This window comes from Scatophagus argus, chromosome 6 (assembly GCF_020382885.2).
Source record: "Scatophagus argus isolate fScaArg1 chromosome 6, fScaArg1.pri, whole genome shotgun sequence".
NCBI lineage: Eukaryota > Metazoa > Chordata > Actinopteri > Scatophagidae > Scatophagus > Scatophagus argus.
The window spans coordinates 4256920-4274317 of NC_058498.1; the positions used below are offsets into that span (position 1 = coordinate 4256920).

At 42.2% G+C, this 17398-nt stretch overlaps 1 protein-coding gene across 1 annotated transcript in view; it reads left to right on the plus strand.

Annotated features, from left to right (window-relative positions):
• Positions 1-13178, plus strand: part of LOC124060678 — a 36244-nt gene extending 23066 nt beyond the window's left edge. The window contains exons 33-56 of the mRNA XM_046391919.1: positions 105-365; positions 664-924; positions 1623-1883; positions 2001-2261; positions 2475-2732; positions 2814-3074; positions 3526-3575; positions 3725-3935; positions 4062-4322; positions 4532-4792; positions 4885-5145; positions 5631-5891; positions 6178-6438; positions 6534-6791; positions 7206-7469; positions 8125-8385; positions 8741-9001; positions 9593-9853; positions 10050-10307; positions 10841-11101; positions 11585-11872; positions 12173-12409; positions 12671-12736; positions 12849-13178. Coding sequence (XP_046247875.1) covers positions 105-365; positions 664-924; positions 1623-1883; positions 2001-2261; positions 2475-2732; positions 2814-3074; positions 3526-3575; positions 3725-3935; positions 4062-4322; positions 4532-4792; positions 4885-5145; positions 5631-5891; positions 6178-6438; positions 6534-6791; positions 7206-7469; positions 8125-8385; positions 8741-9001; positions 9593-9853; positions 10050-10307; positions 10841-11101; positions 11585-11872; positions 12173-12409; positions 12671-12736; positions 12849-13132 — 5828 coding nt within the window. The 3' untranslated portion in view covers positions 13133-13178. The remainder of the gene's footprint in view (positions 1-104; positions 366-663; positions 925-1622; positions 1884-2000; positions 2262-2474; positions 2733-2813; positions 3075-3525; positions 3576-3724; positions 3936-4061; positions 4323-4531; positions 4793-4884; positions 5146-5630; positions 5892-6177; positions 6439-6533; positions 6792-7205; positions 7470-8124; positions 8386-8740; positions 9002-9592; positions 9854-10049; positions 10308-10840; positions 11102-11584; positions 11873-12172; positions 12410-12670; positions 12737-12848) is intronic.
• Positions 13179-17398: the final 4220 nt, after the last annotated feature.

The window sequence follows — 17398 nt, forward strand, 5'->3', positions numbered from 1 at the left end:
CAACTTATTTGAATTTCATTAGCACTACATTTTATCCACTCAGACAAATGCCAGTAATGTAGTCTTCTTTACTCATCAACACTTTCCTCCATCCTGACCTGCAGAGCCGTGCATCCCTGAACGCATCACTACCTTGTACAGCCTGACGATTGGCCAGGTGTTGTGGGACATGACCGCTGGTGCTGATTACTACACAGCTGAAGGGGTGACGGAGCAGGGCCTGATGGTCTCGTGCACCACCAACGACACATACTGTGCCATGTACAACATGGAATGTGGGCAAATGTACAGCATCAACGTCACGGCCAATAACCATGTGTGCCAAGGCGTGTCCACTTCGATGGAAACGGTTACGATTATGACAGGTGAGAGGACACGCTGATGGATCTTATTTTTTAACAAGGAAACAATCAGCAGATCAGTGGACAAGAAAAATAACAGTTAGTTGCAACTGTGTGAGAGAATAAGTGTATTTAATTTATAAATTAGTGTGTCACCTGTGGTATGTTTTCAGTATCTATTGATGTAAATATTACATTTCAGAGTATTCATGATTTGTAGATTAGATTAGATTAGCCTATTTGTGTATTTCATTATGCAGCACAGATGAAAGACAATATCAGCAACCATTTTGCATCCTTCAACCTCTTTTTCTGCCCTCAGAGCCTTGCCCACCCAACAACGTGCAGACCAATGTGCAGTGTCAGAACAACATGGGAACTGTGTCGTGGGAGGCCAGTTTTGGCGCTGTGGGCTACAAGGCTCGTCTCGCTGGACGCGATGGCCACTCACTGTCCTGCTACACTAACGACACTTTCTGTAACATAGAAGGCCTCCACTGCGGAGTCGTCTATTACACCAACATCATCGCCATCGGAGAGACGCTTAACAGTAGCACCTCCACGACTGTCCTGCTGTTCTCAGGTATGGCACACTTATGTTTTTAATATCATTTGATAGATTTGCCAGATGATATGAAAATACATCCAGTTTAAAAAATATTTAACCTGTCTCCTACATTCTCCTGAGTTGGGTCCTTTGAGAAATGTTTCAATTACCATCTGGGGCTTCAGCAGAGAAGTGTGTCCTGTCCTCTCTAACCGATAACTATTGCAAACCAACAAAACAGTAAACTCAATAGCATTTCACACAGCACAACAGAAAATTACAAAACTGGTGTTATTTGTGCTGTCACTAGCTAGAACTTTGAAACTCAAAGATGGGCCACTGTTGAATAGACTAGTTTGATTGAGTTTGATTTTGCCTATTTCATCCTTTTGGCTTGTATGTATTATTAAGTAGTTCACTAAGAGTCTGGGCTGGCATTAACATAAGAGCATTATGAATGAGAGTAGCTAATGCCTAGCATAGACGTTAGCTACTCTCCAATGAACAGATTCACCGATACTGAGCAAACACTCAGTGCTGAGTACGCAGCACATCTTACTCAGTGCGTACTCATCCTTACTGGCTGTGGCTGCAGCTTTATGGACTGACGTATGTAGTTTGACGCTTGTTGCTTCTAGCATCCTGCTACTTGACGAGACTAGAAGACTAGTACAGATGTGGTTAATAAAACTGCGTCCACTTTCTGTATGTTTTTCCTTCCCTTCTGTCTGTAGCTCCCTGTGCAGCTGAAAATGTGGCAGCCAATATGGATTGCTACAACAATACAGCAAATGTCTCCTGGAGCTCCGCCAGTGGAGCAAACTCCTACACTGTGACGGCCGTAGGAGCAGATGGCCACTGGGCTTCATGCGAGACCAACGCTCTCCAGTGTGATTTGACGGAGCTGCAGTGTGGTCAGATGTATAACGTCAGCCTCACAACCGTCAGCGACCACTGCCAGACTGAGACACACACAAATGTCACCTTCAGCACACGTGAGTTGAACAAAGCAGGTGGAGTCAAGTGAATGGGATTGTTCTGAATTTATACTATATTGTTCCTTATTTCTTGATTTTTTCCTGAAATATGTTGATACCTTACATGTTGTTCAGGGCCCTGTAAGCCCTTGCATGTTGGAGTGGATCTGCAGTGTGGGACGAGTACGGCTAACATGTACTGGGAAAAACGAGAGGGGGTGGAGCTGTACATGGCTACTGCCACCTACAGCATGGGAGTGACACAGCAGTGTAACTCCACCAACTCCTCCTGCCAGTTCTCCAACTTGCACTGCGGCGAAACCTATGAATTCTCTGTAACTGCATATGGTAACTTGTGCTACAGTGACGACAGCAACACTGTGGAGATTCAGACCGGTATGTCTCATGATCATCCATTAATTAAGCACTTAGGTTAATCACATTGATTGATTGGTTGAGGGTTTGGATTTTTAGTTCCGTGAAAGTATTTCTTCTCTGAAGCAGTAGTGGATCAAGCATGACAAAAAAGGGAATTCAAGCGCAATGGTTACATCTGAACTGAAATAAAATTTCACTAAGGACATTGTGTGACTCCTCCTCCTCCTCAAGAACCCTGCCAGCCGACTGGCCTCACAGTCAGTGGCTCGTGTGACAATGAGACGGTGGTGGTGGATTGGTTGGCAGCTGAAGGGGCATCAGTCTACACTGTTACGGCCACAGGAGACCGGGGATACGCCACATCTTTCCAAACCAACGAGACAACATTAGAAGCCGAGCTGCCCTGTGGACAACTGTTTACCTTCACTGTAAAAGCTCAGGATGATCGATGTGACAGCCCCGTGAGCCAGCCTGAAGAATTTAAGACAGGTGTGCATCTCATTTATGTTCCTGACTGATGTGGTGCACAGTATAGTAAGTTCATGTTGCAGTAACACACTTTCTCCTCAGGTCCCTGTGTGCCTGAGCATGTTCAGAGCTTTACGCACTGTGAGAACAATCTGGGCTCAGTCAGCTGGGCCAAGAGTGATGGGGCCGAGTCCTACATGGCCATCGCTGTGGGACTGGATGGCCACACCCACATGTGCACCACAAACACCACCAGCTGCACCTGGGACGACCTGCACTGTGGCGAGCAGTACACCGTTCACGTCATTGCCAACGACTACCTGTGCAGCAGCATGCCGAGCAACAGCACTTTGATAAGAATGGGTAAACAAGCTTTAATGCTGCGGTTCGCAAGAAATCAAACTACCATCAACATTTTTTGAGAACATGGAACATTTATATAGGCCACACATAAGCAAGTACAAAATTAAAGGTTAGAGAGAGGTCCAGCAAGAAATGAGCAAATAAATTACACTTTGAAAAGACCAGTGCCACAAAAAGAGCTGAAGCAAGAAGCAAGAAGCAATTTTATGATTACTGATTACTAGTTTGAGTCGTTATTAAAGCAAAAATGCTTTACTCGTTGTAGTGTTTTATATGATTGTACATTGATTATGTGTGGGTCTCAAGCTGTTGGTAAAACAAATCAAGGCATCTAGTGAATCACGTTTGGCTCGGGGAAATTAGATGACTGTTTCACATTATTGTCGGACATTTTGTAGACCAAAATATTTGCAGCCCTACTCACAACAAAACTTTCATTCTCTGATTTTAGCACCCTGTGTTCCTCAGAATTTGAAATCATCTCTGAACTGCACTATGAAGGTGAATATTACAGATATTACAGAAGTTCTTCCCCAGGAAATATTACACAATCTATATTGTCACCATTCCTGCCCTTTTGTAATGCAAGGGACTACACAAATAATGTATATAATTATATAAACTGAAATTAAAACTGTAATGTTTCTTAGGTGGGATCGCTGACCTGGAATGCCAGTGAAACTGCTGAGTTTTACATGGTGACCGCAGAGACCTACAGCGGCCACAAAGTGCAGCTCAGCACCAATGACACCTGGACCTTCATTTCAGAGTTCCTGTGTGGCCAAGAGTACTTCCTGTCTGTTCAGGCAGCAGACTCTGTGTGCACAAGCCGCCCCAGTCAGCCATCAAAGCTTAATTCAGGTAATTCCTCTTCCATACGTCCTAAAACACTGGTTGATCAAACTATTTTTCATGTGACCCGATGACCCAAAGTTAAGATAAAGACCCTCCGACTGTCATCAAGTCTTTTCTACCTCTTTCCCTCAGTGCCCTGCCCGCCCACCGGTGTCACCAGCTTCATGAACTGCCTCTCTAACATTGCTGTGGTGTCATGGACCGGCTCAGCTGGTGCTGAGTTCTACACCGCCACAGTGACACAGGAAGACGGCCAATCAAAAAGCTGCTGGTCTGACAGCGAGCAGTGCGGCATGCCCAACGTCCACTGTGGACAGAACTACACAGTGACGGTCGTGGCCTCAAACGAGAAGTGCATCTCTGACCCCAGTGAGGCTGACATGCTGCAGTCAGGTTAGACAGTCATGAAAATATTGTTATTTTACTCTGCAGACTTCTTTATTTATACATCTTTCATATTTTTTTCAATATTGGAAACAATCTTTGTGGAAATAAAGTTCGAACAAATTCGCTCAGTCAGACGGTTTGTTTAGATAATCTCAAAGATAGATTAGATAACTTTTAGAAGATTAGATAACTAAACCTACTGCAATTTCCTCCAGTGCCTTGTGTTCCCACTGATGTGGTTGTGGAGACAGACTGCTCTGAAAATCAGGCTGTTGTGTCCTGGAGTGCCAGCGAGGGGGCTTTGTCCTACAAAGTGTCAGCTCGGAGCACACTGGGAGCCATGTCTCTCTGTGAGAGTACAGACCTCATGTGTACCTTGACCAACCTGACCTGTGGCCAGACTTACTCTATCCAGGTGGTGGCGCAGGATGACATTTGCTCAAGTCTACCCAGCCCAGCTACAACGTTCAAATCAGGTAGAACATCTGGTTGAATCTCTTTTGGATGTCATAACATTTGGACTTAATGCTCGGAGTTAAGTGTTTCTTATCTCCCCTCCCTCTCTCAGTTCCCTGCACACCTAACATCGGCTCAGTGGTTCTGGACTGCTTCACCAACTCGGCCCTCTTGGACTGGGCCTACGCCGAAGGTGCCCTGAACTACACCGCGACGGCTCTGTCCTCTAGCGGCCATGTTTCCACTTGCAGCTCCAACTTCACCAACTGCGAGCTGCAGGACCTGCAGTGTGGTCAGACCTATGATGTCGTCACTGTGGCCTCAAATGAGAACTGCAGCAGCCCCCCAAGCAGCAGGCTGCAGGTGGAGTCAGGTGAGCATTAACAAAGCACCAGGAGGGTCAAATTACACTAAGGACTCTATGTACTGTTTTTTTTTTTACTGTAATTTAAAACCAACAAAAACTTGTGGTGGCTGAAATTGTCATGTTGCTGCAGTGATGTAGGGGTGTGCCACATGTGGTTTCCCTTTTACATGTGTGTGTTTATGTTGAAAACATGGGTTAAAACAAATGAGTTAAACAATACAAAATGTGAATCAAAGTTGGATTGTAAAAATGCTAATTTGAATGCAAATACAAGCACTTGACATGTTGCACCTTTAAAGTCCAGTCGATCAGGGTTTCATAAAAGGTCTTTAAAATGCCCTTAAGTCAAACACTCTCTGAAGCCCACCAGAATCTCCTAGTATGGGCCCAAAAATTTTACTTTGAAAGCCAAACATTTCAGCACCTGGCTATGTACATGGCAACACTGATGAAAAACCTGTCTCCCTCTCACCTCCTCTTTCCTCCTCCAGTGCCTTGTCCTCCTGAAGATGTTGAACCTGTGCTGGACTGCTCTAACAACACGGCCCGTGTGGAGTGGCAGGCCAGCAGAGGGGCTGACTTCTACATTGTCCAAGCCTTCGGAGTGGAAGAACACGAATCTGGTTGCGAGACAGATTCGCAGTCCTGCGTCCTCACAGAACTCTTGTGTGGCTTCACCTACAACATCAGTGTGATTGCTGTTAACAGTGTGTGCAACGTCTCACAGAGCGGCATCACACAGCTGAAAGCAGGTAAGGATGGCCAAAGTGAATATTGGGAATATTTTGTAAATATCAAGTCAGGGGTACTTGTCATAAAAAGGAGATCTAATATGGCGGAATTTCATTTAGTCTTTGTGATTTTACATACTACTTCTGCTATTTTTAATACTTCATGAAACTGATTTTGGCAAAATGATTGTGTAGCTGGGTGGCAATGGATGGATGATTGTGTAGCTTCTTCTGATTATTGGGTCTGTAGCATATTGATGCAGAGTCATTATTCAGGATAAATGTTTCTCTCACCGTGTTTCTGCAGTGCCCTGTGTACCACAGCAGGTGGAGGCCCAGGTGGTTTGTGAGTCTGGTGCAGTGGCGGTCTCTTGGGAGCCCAGCAAAGGGGCATCATCTTACACCACAATCGCCCAGGGCAACGGCGGCTATGCCTCAACCTGCAGCAGCAACGAGACAACATGCCTGTTCAGTGACTTGCTGTGCGGCCTCAACTACTCCATCAGTGTCAGCGCTTCAGATGAAAAGTGTAGCAGCGCTGGAAGCTTTGCCGTGGAGCTCAGCACAGGTAGAATCCAGATTGAATTACATCCATAATAATCTGGCCCCTCATTAGACACAACTCCATCAATCATGCCTGTCTGTCTGTCTGTCTGTCTGTAGTGCCATGCGTACCACCGAAAGTAACAGCAGAGATGGTGTGCGGTAATGACACAGGGGTTGTGTCATGGGAAGAAGGAGAAGGTGTGTCCTCCTATGTGGTGCGAGCTTTTGGGCCCGATGGTCACAAGATCATGTGTAACAGCACCGCAACCAGTTGCCAGTTACCCAGCATGCATTGTGGCCAGCTCTATAACCTGACAGTGACAGCTCAGGATGGACGATGTGACAACAGCCACGCATACCTCGACGTGCAGTCAGGTAAGCAGAAACAATGAAGTCATATTCCATGAACTGAGTTCTACAGTTTGAGAGCTCTGATTGATGTTAAATTATTATCGGTTAAATTATGGCTGGTTCTTATTTTTTGTTATTACTCATAAAAAGTTGATAGGCGAATAAGAAATATCTTGGATAATGTTGATGTAACAAGTCAAATAAGATTAATCAAGTTTTCACAGAATATGTATTACCAAACCAGACCTATCCTTACTGATTGTGAAAAACAATCAGAGGGAAGGAATATGATACAGCATAGCCCCAAACACTACACTTTTTGCCATTTTGATTTGGTTAGATTTGTGTGATGATTTAAAATGTTTTCTCTCTCTAAACGGTGTGAACTGTCTCAGCTCTGACATCGAACTGCTTCTCTGTCCTTTTTCTGTCTCCCAGTGCCTTGCACGCCAACCAATGTCAAAGCTTCCCCACAGTGCCACACCAACTCTGCTGCAGTGACGTGGGAGCCAGCCAGCGGAGCAGTCTCCTATCATGCTGTTGGTGTTACATCAGACGGAAGTCATCGTGCTGAATGTGACAACACCGTGACCCACTGTGATCTGGAGGACCTGCAGTGTGGACAGACCTACAATGTGAGCGTGTTTGGCCTGGATGAGTCCTGTTCCAGTGTGCAGAGTGACAAAGCTTACGTGCGCACAGGTATTGTGAACATGGGAGGGCAATTGTGAACTGATTGTTCTTGTGGTTTTATATAAATAGTTGAACTGATGTTACAGAGGTGGGTGGAGTTGCTTTGATTCCATATAAATTTGCATTTACTTTTGATGGTAACTTCAGTGTTCCTCAACGCAGAAATCTGAATAGTTTAACTATACTATCATATTTTCTCAAATAGTGGTAAGGGCCTTAATTAACCTCAAATGCAGAGGGTACCAGACCTTTATTTGAAGCAGGCTTATATTAGAGACATCCTTTTATTTTTAATTCCCTATGTTTGTAATTATATTTGAACATATTTCAGTACAAATCCTTTGTAATTTCTGATTTCCTACAGTTTTCTCTGATATGTTTTTGTTAAGACACTGTGCTTTTAACACAACTCCATCATGTCCTTTGTCCCTTTCAAATTAAAAGCTCTCTATTGTTACAATGAACCCTTATTTCTTACCAAGGATTTTATTATATGAAATATGTGCAGGATTGTGTTTTGTTCCATCGTATTTCATGTGAGACGTGTTTATTAACACGAGACACAGTTTGGCTGAGAAGTTAACACACATACACCCACAGTGACTGAAACATGGACAATGACACTTACTTCTCTTTACCCCTCCTTTGTCTTTCTCCACCTCAGCCCCCTGTGCTCCTCAGGATGTAGCTGTTGATTCACAGTGTGCTGACGGTGCCATGGCAGTGTCCTGGTCCCCCAATCCAGATGCCCAGTACTTCCATGTGGCGGTAGTGAGCAACACCGGGGCGAGACACTACTGTAATTCCAGTGGCGCAGCCTGCACTATAAGTAATCTACCATGTGGGCAGAACTACAACGTTACTGTGCTGTCTGTAAGAGATGACTGCGAGAGTAAGCCCAGCGCTGTTGTACAGACCTCCTCAGGTAAATCAAATAGTTACAGGCGGTTTAAATGCAAAATGTACATGCAGCACTGTCTCAATAACATGATGCACTAGATCTTGCTTGGCAGGTTGCTGAAAACAAACAAACAAAAAAGGAATGAATATGTTGCCTCAAAATTGGGAGAGCATTTAGTGTGGTCCAAGATGGATAACATGACACTTCATTAGGCTAGCTTCTTCAAGGGCTGAAACCCCTTTTACTTGCACAAAATTTAAATTGTCAAACCATTTATAACAATATCTCACTTAAATCTCTTTGATGTTTTCATAACTCAAATGTAAAAACAATTCTTCAATACACAGTCACTGCTTTCTCTTCCTCTCACCCTTCACAGCTCCATGTGTACCCAGGAACGTTAAGGGCCATCTGGACTGCGTGTCGAACTCGGCCTGGGTGACGTGGGATGCCCCAGAAGGAGCCCTCAGCTACTTTGTGTTGGCCCAAGAGGCTGGAGGTCACAACTCCAGCTGCACTACTGCCTCATCTCCCTGCAATATCCCAGATCTGAAATGTGGAACACTTTACACCTTCCACGTCACTGCTGTCAACAAACATTGCCACAGTAATCACAGCGTCACCTTCGAGCTTGAGACAGGTATTCAGCAAAAATCTCTACTCTTTTAAAGGTACCTTTTCAAGATTACAGAGAAAATTATCTCCGAATGCATTCCCACACATTAAATGTTGCCCAGCACATCCCATCGTAATAATCATCTTGAGACCCACTGGAGGGGTCATGACTCTTATGTTGAGAGGAGGAGCTAATAGGGTTAAGTCCTGTGGGCTTACAACAAATCATCTGTAATATAAGATTTACTCTGTGCCTCGGTTTCAGATCAACTGCACATTTAATCGTAGAACAAAAAAGTTGTAAAATCAGACGTTTCATTTTCAGACTTTAAATCTTCATCTCTGCAAGACTCAAAGGGGAAGGAGTGTCAAGGGTATTCAGAGAACATCAGAAGTATCTGATCTGATTTTAAAAGATTTTGAAAGTCTAAAGCACCTTTCAAAGCTTTTAACAAAGCAGCATTTCTGGGAGATTAAGCAGAACAAGAAACGAAAAGAATACAACGCTTAAGTGTTACTCAGTTTGATTTGCAGACAGTTTTTTCCATGGCATTTTCTAAGCAATATGTACTGCTTTTCTGAAGCTATTTCATTTCATATGTGTCCTGTCTTGCAGGGCCTTGTGCGCTAACCTCCATCAGTGCAGTGACACAGTGTAACAGCGACACAATCCTGGTTGAATGGGAGCAGACAGAGAACATGCCTCTCTACCTGGTGACTGCCGAAGGCCACGACCAAACCCTCATCTCCTGTAACAGCTCCTCCACTTCATGTGAACTCCACGACATTCAGTGTGGCATGCATTACAGCATCATAGTCTCAGCTTCTTCTGATAAGTGCAACAGTCTAAGGAGCCCACCAAAGAAGATTAAAACAGGTATTTTGCAGCTCACCAGTCTCCTCTGATAAACAAATAAATTGGTGTTGAATGTGTCTAAGACGTACCGGTAACCTTTTGTGTAATTGTGCATCTGTATGTCACTCTTACGTGGATCGCAGGATACAGATGTGATACAGTAGCTTAAATGAACAAACACCTGTGGAAATAATCAAGGTTATTTTGTTCTCTTCAGCGCCCTGTGTCCCAGACAATGTGACAGTGGCACCGTCATGTGAGCAGAATGGAGTCACAGTGACGTGGGGACACTCCCATGTGGCTACATCCTACGTATTGACCGCTACAGGAAGGGATGGACATGTTTCAATGTGCAGCACCTCAGTGAACAACTGCAGCCTGGCTGATCTGCATTGCGGACAGCCGTACAGTTTAAACCTCACCGCCATTGGGGACAACTGCACCAGCCAGCCCAGCACTTCTACCTTTAGGACCGGTAGAGACATAATAAGACCTTGTAGTTTAGTTTGTTTTATCAATATGATCCACAAAATCATCAAACAATTGGTGTAATCTGTTTATCAAGTGTACTGGAGTCCAGATTTCAGATTGCAGATGATAAACCCAGTGCTCAATATGTTTAATCGATTAGTTGTGATGCTCGATTAATCATACTGTAATTCTAAAATGCTGTATAAAAACGCACATCAGGGAATTCAAGCAAAGACATCAGCCATCATGACACAAAATCATCTTTCTTTCCATGTTCCAATTCATTAATAATCAGCTGTTCTTATTGTGTCACTTTACTAATCAATAATAATCATAATGCAAGCTGTCTTGCTGCTGCTTTCTATAGTGGAGTGTACTGTATTTAATAATTAACTAGTCACTGCTGTTGATTAGGTATTATTAGTATATAGAATGTCTTTTGTTGTTTGGTAGCACGTTAACATTAAAACTGTAGAAACTGCAGGCCAGCTTCCTTTCTGAATCTCTGACAGGAGGTCTTTTCTGTCTGTCCTCCAGTGCCCTGTGAGCCCTCTGGTCTCGCAGTGGATATTGATTGCGAGACCAACACTGCTATCCTGTCTTGGATTGCCAGCGAGGGCGCCGTGGAGTATTTTGGTTACGCCCAGTCTACGGCTGGAAATGCACTCTACTGCGACAGCACAGTCGCCTCCTGCACCATCGAAGGCCTGGAGTGTGGTGACATTTACAATTTCTCTGTTGAAGCCTCTGACGGCGTCTGCAACAGCTCATTTAGTGCACCTCTGCAGGTGGGCGCAGGTAAATATGAAACTATTGCAGCTCACAGGTAATAGTGCTCCAGTTAGTTTATTCAGCAGGTTTGGTTTTATTTCAAGTCCTACACACCTCCAGGAATTCTGTTTATTTTACTGAACATATTTAGGGCTTCAGACCTCAAGTATTCAGACCTCAGTATTCAGTATTCATCACATTCATATTCAAAGGTTGTATGTAGATATTAAGAATATTTCATAGTCTTTCTCAGGTATAATACAATAATCAGGTCAATATTATACCTGAAAAAGACTACAATTGGTTGTTACTTACCTGTCATAATTTAGAGGTCATAATATTTTAGAAATCAGTATATCCTACCAATAAGGTCAGTTGGAAAGTGATTTTGTTCTTTGAAAATGTGTTGTCCCAAGTGGTATGGTCTTATGCTACACCTGAAGAACGAGAGGAAAATGTAAGTGAGTTAATTCCACAGGTAAAATACTTCCCAATCCCTTTCCTCCACAGCTCCATGTGCTCCAACTACTTTGAACGTTCGAATGCAGAGGATAAGCCAAGCTCACTGGGCCATGACGTCATGGGACAATGTCAGTTGTCCTGGTGTTGAGTACCTTGTTGAGATAACCGGTCGAATCCAAAACAACCCACAGACTCAAATGCAGGTGTCTTCTTACTGGCTGCCCATGACTTTCTTTGAGCTACCAATGCCCTGCAGCACAGCTTATAACCTCACCGTGCGCGCCAGAAACTCAGCCGGCGTCAGCGAGCCGTCCACTGTCTTTACTGGAGTCACAGGTAACGTGACACTGCACTCAGTGGTGATATTTATATATTAACAGGGGGACTCCCTTTTTGTCAGGATTTAGATGGACAAAACAGAATCAGCTGATGAATAAAAAATATGCAAAAACCCTGTTGTGATAACATGAACTGTCATATAAAGTTAGAACTGTTGACAAATTCTGTGCATCACTTAACACGTAGAGATCTCCTGATTTCTGCTTACAGCTTCATTATAGTGTGTTATACTCTCACAGTACATATAACATCCCCGAGTCCTTCTGTTAACAGCATTTCCACATATTTCTTTCCCAGTCCCGTGTGCTCCACAGATGGTGAAATACACTGGCAATAGAGAGTCTGCTGTCCTTTCCTGGGAGGAATCAGTGTTTGCCACCAGGTACACCGTCTACAATGTGTCGGGGGCAATTCGCGTCGAGCTTTGCAACACCACCGAACTCTTCTGCTCAGTGACCAACTTCGATCCTGGTGCCACTGAAGTGACAGCCAGCAATGCGGAGGGAGAGAGCATCCCTAATGGAGACATTACAGGTCAGGCACAGTGTGAAAACATCTGTCGGCCAACATCTTGTAATTTCACTCATTTCTATTCTTACATCCACTTCCTTAATGGTCTCTGAGTACATAAGGGTGCTTCCATGCGTCCTTCTCAAAACACAGGCAGAAACCTGTGAAAACATAGTCTATTTAAAAACTAAAATATAAACCAATGTTCTGTTTCATTTGACTCCATGTTGCCATTTTAAAATCCAGTTTCTGACATTTGTAATGAGCATTTCTCGCCTTCCTCAGGTCCAGTAGGAGCTCGCCGAAGAAGAGATTTACGCGCCACTCAAGTCTTTTCCCGTTTAGACAAAGGTAAGTGTAATGTTATTAAATGAATGAACGATAGTATGAGTTGGAGATGTAGGCATCTAGTATAAAACAGCCGTTACTTTCTAACCCATTTCTCTCTGTGTCTGTCTCCCAGGTCTTGAAATCCCAAAAGTGCAGACTGTAACAGCAAGTGGACTTTCATTGTATGTGAAGTGGACCACAGTGAAGGATGCGACCGAGTACACGCTCGTGATTGAGGAGGAACAAAAAGAGCAGCAGTCCAGTCAGCTACCAAGAGTGACGACGGTGGAAGATGATTTTTACATGGAGACGGACCTCAAGCCCTGGACCACCTACTGCATCAGGCTGGCAGCAAGAAACACCATGAACCAAAGCGACTACTCTGAACCAACTTGCAGAACCACTGGTGCCTCCTAATGACACACCACGGGTCAACTTAAATAGACACTGGACTCAGCAGAAATACAACCATATGAGTTATATGTATGTATAGTAAAGTAATTCTAACAACAAAGCTTTAACAACATTCCTCTCCTTGGGGAACATCTTACATGTCACAAATAAATTATGTTCAAACCTGAAGAGAAATTTAGATATGAACGCTTATGAGTCTTTGTTAGGAATAGCACATTTTCATAACTGTGGCTGGTATCATAGTGGCATGTGGCATTATAGCTGTCTGACAAGTGTTGCAAGAATTATATTTATCAAAAATGGTTTTATTTTTGAGGTATGTTTTTAGACTCTCTGGATGATTGCTCACTAAAATGTAGTGTAAAACAAATAAAGTGATAATTTATCAAGCAATATTTTTAAAACCATGCAGTATATTTTCTTTATGATGTACTTACTATGTGCCTTCTCATTTTGTGAACACTGACAGATCTTTTTTCAATGATCCCAGAAAGTAAGGAATAAATATTAAAACACCCCAAGCTTGCCTGCGTGCGTGTCTATCCAGGATTGAAGCTAATCATCATTTTCATTAGGAAATGATAAATTACTTCTTAATTATTTTCTCATTTGGTCATTTGGTGTATAAAACATAACAAGAAAGAGTCAAAAAAAATCCAAATAGAATCAAAAATATTAATTAATCCAAAAGTGAAAAATACTTACATTCAGGAAATAAACATGCCTTGAGAAATTACTTGAGCAAAAAACAATTTTAAAACTTGTTTCCTATAACTCAACATGTCTGCTGCAAGTCAAAGGAATCATTGAGGATAAGATGGTTTCAATACCAGCATTAAACAAGTTTTCTTTATTCTGTTTGGTTTAATTAGTGAGACGACTTAAGAGATAAGTCAGATGTATGTTTCTTATTTCCATTTTCAGTCTAAGCTGTTACCAGTAGTGGCCCCCGTGTGGGTATTAGGTGATGTAGTATCTAGATGTTTTGTCCAAAATCCAAAAGATTTTAATTTGAGCATCATTTAACATAATATAAAAAAGGAAAAATGTTTTCAAATATATACAAGAAAGCCCCCAGTGCCATTTATGGGCCAAAAGTCAACAGTGAAAGTTTTCAGGTTCTCTGCAGTCCAGAAAAAACTTAATTTCACCAGTTTAGGTTATATCTTAGCTGATCAAATCACAGTAAAACAAAGTATGTACTGTTATTACAAAGGTAATAACAGTACATACTGTTATTAGTCTGGGGACACAACAAAGGAAGGTTTCCTTTGTGAAGAGCCAAGCCGATGGTCTGAAAATGAACATTTTGTATTGTATATTACAACAGTGTCACAGAAAAGATTTTCAGAATCATATTTGCTGACCACTGAGAACAGAACTAACTATAGTGAGATGCAACCTCATCATCCTCATTGGCAAAGCTGGCTTCAAACTGTGATGATTTGCTTTCTGAATATGTTTCTTATTGTCATCCTGCCAAAGTAAAAACATTTATATGTCATAACATTGTACCTTCACTGTGTTCAACAACTGACTGTAGCAACAATTAGGCTGAATTTACCTTCAGAAAGGAAGTCACTTAATGCACACTACACGTCTCATCTCTACATTATCTTGGACTCACGAGAGCCTGGCTGCAGGATCTGAAGTCTGACAATGAGTTTAACAGATTTTCTAAACCAGGGGTAGAAAAAGGCGTAGATCAGAGGATTGAAAGTGGAGTTGCAATAGAACAGAAATATTTGAGCGAAAGCATCTGCATTTACTGAGATGTCCTGTCCTGTTATAGAAGGAAAGAAGTATGGACAGAGACAAATTATAAACACAAGGAGGACAATACCAAGAGTTCTAGCAGCTCTCAGTTCAGATTTCTTAACAGTCACAGTATTTGATTTGACAGCTGAAATTTGAGACCTCATGACACGAGCCTGTGACACAGCCACCACAAACACTCTGACGTAGAGAACTATGATCACAATAACAGGGCCGAAAAAGGTGAGAATCAAGTCTACTGCTCCTGAAATGTGGTCTATTATAATTGTACATACTTCATGGCAAGGATTAGACAAAACTATTTGTGACAAGTAACCCTTCAATATGATAAGACTGTACATAACAGAACACACCCAACACAGAGATATACACATTTTAACTCGGCTGAAAGTTATCATGGATGAATAACTCAGAGGGTAACAAATGGCCACATAGCGGTCCACTGCTATGAGCACCATGCTCCCAACAGAGGCAGAGGTGAGGATGTAGGCCAGAAGGTACCACAAAACACATGAGATTTTGTCAATATTCTGGCAGGACTGCACACTGTTGATTGCTACTGGCATGACTGCAAGGCCCACCAGGAAGTCAGACACAGCCAGGGAGAGGAGGATGAGATTGGTGGGGGTTTGAAGCTGCCTGGAGAGGGAGATTGTGATTAAAGCCTCATATTCAGTGTAAAGCAAATGACATTTTCATTTGCAAGTGAAAGTACTGAGATCTTTGGTGATTTGTTTTGTTTTTTAAAGCAGTCAGAAAGCTTGCATGGAGGGAGAGCAAACACCTAAATCAGACATTGTGATTAGGGCCTCATATTCAGTGTTAATGCTTTTAGATTGCAATAATTATTGTTAAAATACTGATGGAAATGAAGAGTCAGATTTTACTTTTATGCAATAAAACAAACAAACAAACACACAAACTCTGCATATCATGCAAGCCAAATGAAGCTTGATATTTCTATTTCCAGTTCAGAATATGTGAACTACTGTTTTTTTTTCTTTTTCTTTTTTTTCTTGTATAATTAGGTAGCTGCTCATCATGTTTACTACTCTTTTGGATAAAATGGTCAGATACAAAAAACACAAGCTCTATCTTCAGGCCAACTGAAGCTTGATAGTTCCAATATGCCTGTCTTTTTGACAGCATAGAATAAACAAAGTCTTTTTGACAGCATAGAATAAACAAAGTCTTTTTGACAGCATAGAATAAACAAAGTCTTTTTGACAGAATAGAATAAACAAAACTTCCATCCATGCATCCATAAATTAAGCACATACAAACTGTTACTTATCATATTTCAATGAAAGTGTTTGTGCCTGAAGTGGGAGATGGAGATGATAACCAACAAGTTAAGCATCACAGTGAGCAGACAGATGCAGGACAGCAGTGTTTTGAGGGTCTTGTAAGTAACAGACATTGGCGTGCAGGTGGTGTTGAGGGGAGGGATGCAGAGGTCCCCTCCTTCCAGTGACTCCACCATCATCACAGATTGTGGAGCTGAGCAGAGAGCTGCTGAGCTCAGAGATATTTATCCATCATCTGTCATGTTTCCCTCCCTCTCTCTCTCTCTTCCCCCTGCTGCTCTCCACACTCTTCCTATCAGTTGTTTCCCCTCCTCTTTCTTCTCTCACTTGTTGTTCCTCCATACATTTCCCTCCCACTTCCAAACTCTTGTTATTCAATGTGCCTCGATTTGTTCCTTAAACGTCATTGTTTACTTATTGCTTCATTTTTCTTTCGAAATACTAACCATCAGAGAAATAGTCCTTCTGTTCTGTGTTTTATTATGAATCTGGGGGTATATTATCTGGAATGCTCTAGAATATTTAAAATTAATATTTAAATGATATGAGAACCTTAAATAAAATTTTAATTCCCTTTCAGTCACCTTTCAAATTTCAATGACCAAGGGCAAATTATTATTTTTTTTTTTAATAGAGTTTATGCCTCCAATCAGTATGTTCATGGAAATGTTGGATATTAAGAAATTCTGCTGAAAGTTAACATCCATGCTTGAAAACAAACTGGATGAGGTGGAACAATTTGCCATGGAAGAGTAGGCAAAGATCCCTCAATAGAAATGTGCCAACCTAGATAGGAGATACCATAAGAGGTTGTTGCAAATGTGAATCAAAAAGGTTACACTATTGATGATTAATTATCAAAAGGCTGATAATTTTGGGCTTGTCACATTGGTGTTTTCTTGTTTCAGTTCAGCACAAAATATTTTAACCAAGCACAGTGGAGAGGTTTTCTTTGTTCTTTTGGAAGCAAATTGCTACATTTCTCAAAAAGGGGAACCCCCAAAGCAGGACGCACAGGAATCAGGAGTGGGTAAAACACCAGTGTTTACTGAACATAGGAACGTTTTCTTACAGAAGATGCAATAATGCTGGCTAACAAAAAGTATTCTGACTAAGTTAATACGAGTGGACAGTGGATGAATGCTCGTGGTCTGAGTTTCCTCCGGTGAAAATACAAAAAGCTGAA